The sequence below is a fragment of the Eubalaena glacialis genome, chromosome 2 (genome assembly GCF_028564815.1).
Source record: "Eubalaena glacialis isolate mEubGla1 chromosome 2, mEubGla1.1.hap2.+ XY, whole genome shotgun sequence".
NCBI classification, from domain to species: Eukaryota; Metazoa; Chordata; class Mammalia; order Artiodactyla; family Balaenidae; genus Eubalaena; species Eubalaena glacialis.
The window spans coordinates 26,113,235-26,121,356 of NC_083717.1; the positions used below are offsets into that span (position 1 = coordinate 26,113,235).

The 8,122-nt window shown below is 35.4% G+C and overlaps 1 protein-coding gene across 1 annotated transcript in view; it reads right to left on the bottom strand.

Annotated features, from left to right (window-relative positions):
• TASOR2 (transcription activation suppressor family member 2) overlaps positions 1–5,810 on the bottom strand; it is a 38,951-nt gene extending 33,141 nt beyond the window's left edge. Inside the window, exons 1-5 of the mRNA XM_061179638.1 lie at positions 5,742–5,810; positions 5,465–5,595; positions 5,363–5,382; positions 5,163–5,262; positions 3,210–3,310 (exon numbers count right to left, since the gene is read on the bottom strand). Of these exons, the coding sequence (XP_061035621.1) occupies positions 3,210–3,310; positions 5,163–5,262; positions 5,363–5,382; positions 5,465–5,532 (289 nt within the window). The 5' untranslated portion in view covers positions 5,533–5,595; positions 5,742–5,810. The remainder of the gene's footprint in view (positions 1–3,209; positions 3,311–5,162; positions 5,263–5,362; positions 5,383–5,464; positions 5,596–5,741) is intronic.
• Positions 5,811–8,122: the final 2,312 nt, after the last annotated feature.

An 8,122-nucleotide genomic window follows, 5' to 3' on the forward strand; every position in this document is an offset into this window, starting at 1 on the left:
GTAATGATAGGAAAGATGATCCAAAATCTTGGAAATAGGATGGAGAAAATAAAAGAAACGTTTAACAAGGACCTAGAAGAACTAAAGAGCAAACAAACAATGATGAACACCACAATAAATGCAATTAAAGATTCTCAGGAAGGAAGCAATAGCAGAATAACTGAGGCAGAAGAATGGATAAGTGACCTGGAAGATAAAATAGTGGAAATAACTACCGCAGAGCAAAATAGAGAAAAAAGAATGAAAAGAACTGAGGACAGTCTCAGAGACCTCTGGGACAACATTAAACGCACCAACATTTGAATTATAGGGATCCCAGAAGAAGAAGAGAAAAAGAAAGGGTCTGAGAAAATATTTGAAGAGATTATAGTTGAAAACTTCCCTAACATGGGAAAAGAAATAGTCAGTCAAGTCCAGGAAGTGCAGAGAGTCCCATACAGGATAAATCCAAGGAGAAACACGCCAAGACACATATTAATCAAACTATCAAAAATTAAATACAGGGGCTTCCCTGGTGGCGCAGTGGTTGAGAATCTGCCTGCCAATGCAGGGGACATGGGTTCGAGCCCTGGTCTGGGAGGATCCCACATGCCGCGGAGCAACTGGGCCCATGAGCCACAACTACTGAGCCTGCGCGTCTGGAGCCTGTGCTCCGCAACAAGAGAGGCCGTGATAGTGAGAGGCCCGCGCACCGCGATGAAGAGTGGCCCCCGCTCGCCACAACTAGAGAAAGCCCTCACACAGAAACGAAGACCCAGCACAGCCAAAAATAAATAAATAAATTAATTAAAAAAAAAAAATTAAATACAAAGAAAAAATCTTAAAAGCAGCAAGGGCAAAGCAACAAATAACATACGAGGGAATTCCCATAAGGTTAACAGCTGATCTTTCAGCAGAAACTCTGCAAGCCAGAAGGGAGTGGCAGGACATATTTAAAGTGATGAAAGGGGAAAACCTACAACCAAGATTACTCTACCAGCAAGGATGTCATTCAGGTTCGACGGAGAAATTAAAACCTTTACAGACAAGCAAAAGCTAAGAGAATTCAGCACCACCAAACCAGCTTTACCACAAATGCTAAAGGAACTTCTCTAGGCAGGAAACACAAGAGATGGAAAAGACCTACAATAACAAACCCAAAACAGTTAAGAAAATGGTACTAGGAACATACATATTGATCATTACCTTAAATGTAAATGGATTAAATGCTCCAACAAAAAGACATAGACTGGCTGAATGGATACAAAAACAAGACCCGTATGTATGCTGTCTACAAGAGACCCACTTCAGACCTAGGGACACATACAGACTGAAAGTGAGGGGATGGAAAAAGATATTCCATGCAAATGGAAATCAAAAGAAAGCTGGAGTAGCAATTCTCATATCAGACAAAATAAACTTTAAAATAAAGACTATTACAAGAGACAAAGAAGGACACTACATAATGATCAAGGGATCAATCCAAGAAGAAGATATAACAACTGTAAATATTATGCATCTGACATAGGAGCACCTCAATACACAAGGCAAATGCTAACAGCCATAAAAGGGGAAATCGACAGTAACACAATCATAGTAGGGGACTTTAACACTCCACTTTCACCAATGGACAAATCATCCAAAATGAAAATAAATAAGGAAACACAAGCTTTAAATGACACATTAAACAAGATGGACTTCACTGATATTTATAGGACATTCCATCCAAAAACAACAGAATACACTTTCTTCTCAAGTGCTCATGGAACATTCCCCAGGATACATCATATCTTGGGTCACAAATCAAGCCTTGGTAAATTTAAGAAAATTGAAATCATATCCAGTATCTTTTCCGACCACAACTTTATGAGACTAGATATCAATTACAGGAAAAAAACTGTAAAAAACACAAACACATGGAGGCTAAACAACACGCTACTAAATAACCAAGAGATCACTGAAGAAATCAAAGAGGAAATAAAAAAATACCTAGAGACAAATGACAATGAAAACACGACCCAAAACCTATGGGATGCAGCAAAAGTTCTAAGAGGGAAGTTTACAGCAATGCAATCCTACCTCAAGAAACAAGAAAAATCTCAAATAAACAACCTAACCTTACACCTAAAGCAATTAGAGAAAGAAGAACAAAAAAACCCCCAAAGTTAGCAGATGGAAAGAAATCATAAAGATCAGATCAGAAATAAATGAAAAAGAAATGAAGGAAACAATAGCAAAGATCAATAAAACTAAAAGCTGGTTCTTTGAGAAGATAAACAAAATTGATAAACCATTAGCCAGACTCATCAAGAAAAAAAGGGAGAAGACTCAAATCAACAGAATTAGAAATGAAAAAGGAGAACAACTGACACTGCAGAAATACAAAGCATCATAAGAGACTACTAGAAGCAACTATATGCCAATAAAATGGACAACCTGGAAGAAATGGACAAGTTCTCAGAAAAGCACAACCTTCCGAGACTGAACCAGGAAGAAACAGAAAATATAAACAGACCAATCACAAGTACTGAAATTGAAACTGTGATTAAAATTCTTCCAACAAACAAAAGGCCAGGACCAGATGGCTTCACAGGCGAATTCTATCAAACATTTAGAGAAGAGCTAACACCTATCCTTCTCAAACTCTTCCAAAATATAGCAGAGGGAGGAACACTCCCTAACTCATTCTACGAGGCCACCATCATCCTGATACCAAAACCAGACAAAGATGTCACAAAGAAAACTACAGGCCAATATCACTAATGAACATAGATGCAAAAACCCTCAACAAAATACAAGCAAACAGAATCCAAGAACACATTAAAAGGATCATACACCATGATCAAGTGGGGTTTATCCCAGGAATGCAAGGATTCTTCAATATACACAAATCAATCAATGTGATACACCATATTAACAAATTGGAGGATAAAAACCATATGATAATCTCAATGGATGCAGAAAAAGCTTTTGAGAAAATTCAACACTCATTTATGATATAAACTCTCCAGAAAGTAGGTAGAGAGGGAACCTCCCAGGAACTGAATCTCAGAGCTACTCTACACCTTTCACAAAAGACCTTTTAAGAATCACTTAAGGGAAAACAGAAGTAAGAGGGCGAGAGAGAGAGAGAGTGCACATGTGTGCATGCATGTGTGTATGAAAGAGAGGGTGGAAAATAACTGAAACAAAGCTCAGGACATGCAGTGTACCATGACATCTGAACAGACCTTTGTGCTCCATGTAATTCTGTTTTCTAAAAGCAGCTTCTGGTAGTCTTTTTTTCAAAGACGACACTTTCATTACATACTTAAAATCTAGTTCATGTGGTCTAAAAAACAAAATAACAATATCATGTAATGTAATAAACACTAAAACTACACCTTCATAAGTTTTGGTTTTCTAATATAAAGCAAACAAAAATACTGTAACCACAAAAAATTCTTAAATCTATAAACTCCAGGTCAAATAATGTACATATTCGTAAATATAATAGATTTTTGAGTATGTGACCTCATAAACCATGGTCTGCAAATGTGTTCACATTTTCTGAATGCATGCATTTCTGTTATAACCAAAATACCCAGACATGTGGAAGAATTATGCATATTGGAATGAGAATCTTCTAGAAATTACACTACGTAAGAGTTGAAAACTTTTGATAATATGGGACTGCCGACCATGCAGTGCCACAGGATGAACCGCAGCCAGACTTGCATCATTTCCCCTGACTACCTTTTCCTTCTTTAAAACTCATTTTGAAATACTTGTAGACTTACAGATGTCTCCTTTTCCCCCAAATACTTCTTAATGTGTACCCTTAAGAAAAACATTTCCTTATATAACCACAAAACAATGAGCAAAAATCAAGAAATTAACAATGATACAGTACAGTTTTTTAACCTACAGACCTTATTCAAATGTTGCCAACTGTCTCACTAAGGTCCCTTGTAACAAAAGAAGGTACTTTTTTCTGGCTCAGGATCCAATCCAGGATGCCACATTGCATTTACGTATGTCTCTTTAGTCTCCTTCAGTCTGCAACAGTCTCTTAGTCTTTCTTTATCTTCAGTGACCTTGATATTTTTGAATAATATAGACCACTCATTTTGCAGAATGTCCCTCAATCTGGGCATGTCTAACATTTCTTCCTGATTAGATTGGCAGGAGCACCACAGACTGATACCGTGTTATTCTCTGTGCATCATATCAGGAAGCACATGATGTTTATTCCTCTCCTGGTGACATTAACTTAACCACTTAGCTAAGATGGTATCTGCAGCTTCTTCCATTGTAAAGTCTTTATTTTTTCCTTTGTGAGATATGTAAATACCATCAAACTTTCACCTACTATATCAAGCCTCCATTGATTATTATGATGTTGCCAAAATGTGATTTCCGAATTCCATCACTCTTTCTATACCTATTAGTTGCCCTCTATAGTGAGGAAGAACTTTCCCTTCTCTCCCATTTATTTATTCACAGAATTCTTAATTTATTCTATGGGCTATAAATTCCCTCTCTCTTCTTAAAAAAGGCCAGTAGAAAGAAAATGATTTCTAATAGCACACCAGTTTTCATTTTATTTTTCAATTAAAGCATGTCTAACTTTCAACAGTTTTGGGTGCAAACTAAGAATAGATTAAACAAAAAGATATCACAAGATGCCCTTCACAGTTCTCTCTGCAGAAGCAAATATTTTAATTCATCATAATGTAAATACATGTAAAAGCTACTCTAATACTAGTCTAGGAAAATCATGTGAAAATTAAAAAACTAGATACTGCAAATCTTATAAAGACTCTAATAGAATTCAGTGGCTAGAATCTGTTGCATCTGTTATCTAGGCAAGTCCAATTTGTTTCTTGGGGAAAGTCAAACTTCTAGCATCAAGTAAATTAATTTAGCCTGAGAGATCATTTTCCCATAAATGGATTAAGATACTAAAATACAAAAAGTGATTTGTCAAAGATTATAAAACTAACTTATTTCAAGGCAACAGTCAGATTTAGATCTGAATTTAGGTCTCCTGTGTCATGGCCCTGTGCTCTATACATCTCCCCAAGAGTAATCTAAAACCAAGTACAGTTGCTGTATTTCACACCAGTGCCAACAAGCAAGACCTCAAAATGAGAATCAAAAAATTATACAAGCATCAGTAAAGGCACTCATTCAACACTTACAGTTGTTTTGGAACCACTGTACCGTAAGAGGACCAAAGAGTTATATCACACAGCAGACAGCCTTGAATAATTAATTTCCCTTTCCATGGAGAGATGAGAACTGTAAGAAATGAGGGTAAGAAAGAAACTGATTATTTTATTTATGAACAAAACATTTACTTAAAGAAACAGCTAAAAGAACCAATTAAATAATTTCTTACCATTTTCTTTGAGTTCAAGTCTAGGGGGAAAAAAAGAGGCATTTTTTTATAAGAGCAAATGAAAGAAATCCAGTAAAACAAAGTATGCACATAATTACTTACATGCTTTTATGATTATGAGCTGGTGCTGCCATCTTTTTAGGTTCCCTGTACTGAAAAGCTACAATCATATAAGGACAGATCTGTCTGGGTCGCTCAATAACAGTGCTGCCTGAAAGTTCGTAGAGGTAATACTGAAAGAAGCAAAATAAGTATTATCAGGGTAATACTACAGAATTCCACGTGCATCAAGTTTATTTCAACCCTACCCAACCCCAAAATTTAACTCATTAGATTTAGAAATGTACCTTAGAAATGATTTATTCCCAGGTGACTATACCTGACTCAGTTCAAAGGTGCGAAAATGACTTGTCTTGTGAGAAACCTTGTTAGTATTTGCAGCCACGTGGCAATCATAACCAGAAGATGGGCTGGTATAGTTAGTTGTATAATTCTCAGACACAAACTTGACTTTTCCCTAGAATGAAAATATTAAGACTAATCAAATGTTTTCAAATAGCAATAATCTTACTCTAGGATTTATTTAAAAGTAGCCTAATAAAGATGTAGATGTGTTCTAACTAACAGTTAACTGTGTTAAGAACTATGGTTCTTAGAAAATTATCTTAAGGCCAAGAATAGTTTTAATTATCCATGAACCCCATTAAATTTGTACTTAACCCTTAAAATTAAAAAAATAAAATCTGATATGTTTGGGCATCTTTCTCAGGCAAGTGTCCACAGCTTTTATCACAGTATCAAAGGAGTACATGAATTACCCCAAATTTAGGAGAACCATTTCTTTAATAGAGAAATTATATAGCCCACCAAACAGATTAGCTATTCAATGACTATTATCATAAAAGATGACAAGTGAAATCTAAAATTTCAAAAGATGAGTTTCTAAACTGAAGTATTAAATTATAAATTGTAAGCTACAGACCAAGATACTTCTATTACACCAGGACCTGGTAAACCAGCAAGGAGCAAATACACAGTAAAGCAGTTCACAGGCCAATGGCCCTGATTACTGAACAGTTGATAGTATTTTCCATTATGGATTTCTCTTTATCAAGGGCTACATATCTCCCAGAAAAAGGAAAAAAAGAACTGTTAAGCTTATCATGCAATGAAAGATCACACAATGATTTTAAAAGCTGTCTTGAATAATATAATGACATACATGAAAAAAATGAAAATACACAAAATATATACCAAAATGAGGTGTGAAATAATAGGCAATTTTTATTTTATCTTTACAAGATGCATTACTTAAAATATATATATACACATATATTTGCAGCCACATGGCAATCATAGCCAGAATATGGGCTAGTATAGTTAGTTGTATAATTCTCAAACAAAAACTTGACTTCTCCCTAGAATGAAAATATTAAGACTAATCAAATGTCTTCAAATAGCAATAATCTTACTCTAGGATTTATTTAAAAGTAGCCTAATAAAGAACATATATACACGTTTGCTGTTAAGGTCCCGCCTCTTCATCAATATGACCACCAAAGGCAATACTAAGAAGACAAATAATATAAATGGTACTTCAGTGAGCAATCAAAACCTGTATCCTCTCCCCATCAAACAGCTTATGATGTTGGGCAGGGCTGGCTTTTAAGCAGTAAAGTAAGCAAGACTGAGAGCATATAGGCAAAAACTAAACAGCAGTATCCACCAGACAGGGTGGGATACGGGGGCACGAAACCAATGGTGAGGCACAACCTGACATAAACAAAAAATGTTTGCTATCTGAGCTGACAGGCACGTCATCTGTGGCAGAACTACAGCACTTATCACAGAGCAGGAGAGGGAAGAGTAAGGGAGGGAAGCAGTGACTATGAGCCAATGCAATGCTACTTTCCCTCCAGTTCTTGGGGACAAATTTTGGAAAATGAAGAGTTCACACTCTTAAAAAAATCAGTAGTGTTAGGTTTATAACCAAAGAACTTAAGATAGTAGGAAAGCTAAAACAAAAGCAAAAACAAAATAAGACCACAGAATATGTCCTCAAAAAGCCCCCCAACCTCTAAAATCAGAGTTTTCCTACTATTTGAGTGAAAATTCTAATTGCGTGATTCATTTATACTGGACTATTTAAGGGCATTTAAAAATTTCTGAGATCATCAGTTGCAGGTGCCCCATGAAACTGTGAACAAGGTCTCAATGTTTTAGGGATTAAAAAAATATATAAAGGTTTCTCATTTTGACAATTTAAATCTGACAATGAATGTTGCTTTCTAAATTCATCTCTTATAACTGAAATCACATTGCTTTATAAGCAGCTACTTGTTTTCTGTTATTTACTATTTAAAAAGTGGCATTGTGGGACAGGGTGAGAGGAAAGCTTTTCACTGAATACCTGTTGTATTATTTTGAAGCTTTTTTAAAAAACATATTCATAGATCATCTATTAAATGAATTTTAAAAAAGCTTTGTCCTTAAAGGAAAGCAAAAAGCAGTTATTTTTTATGACTTTAGATAGCTGTCTTTGGCAAGGACTATGTGTAGCAAATGATCTGCACAGAACATTGTCACAGACTGATAATCTTTCGTTTTTAAAAGAAAAATTACATAGAAGCACATTTAGGCTTTACCTTAATTAGATTAAAAATTACAACATAACCAGACTTCCCATGATACCAAGGTCTTGCATGAAGATAGTCTGAGTATTTGGAAATGTATACACCTATAAAAGTATAAAAATAGATT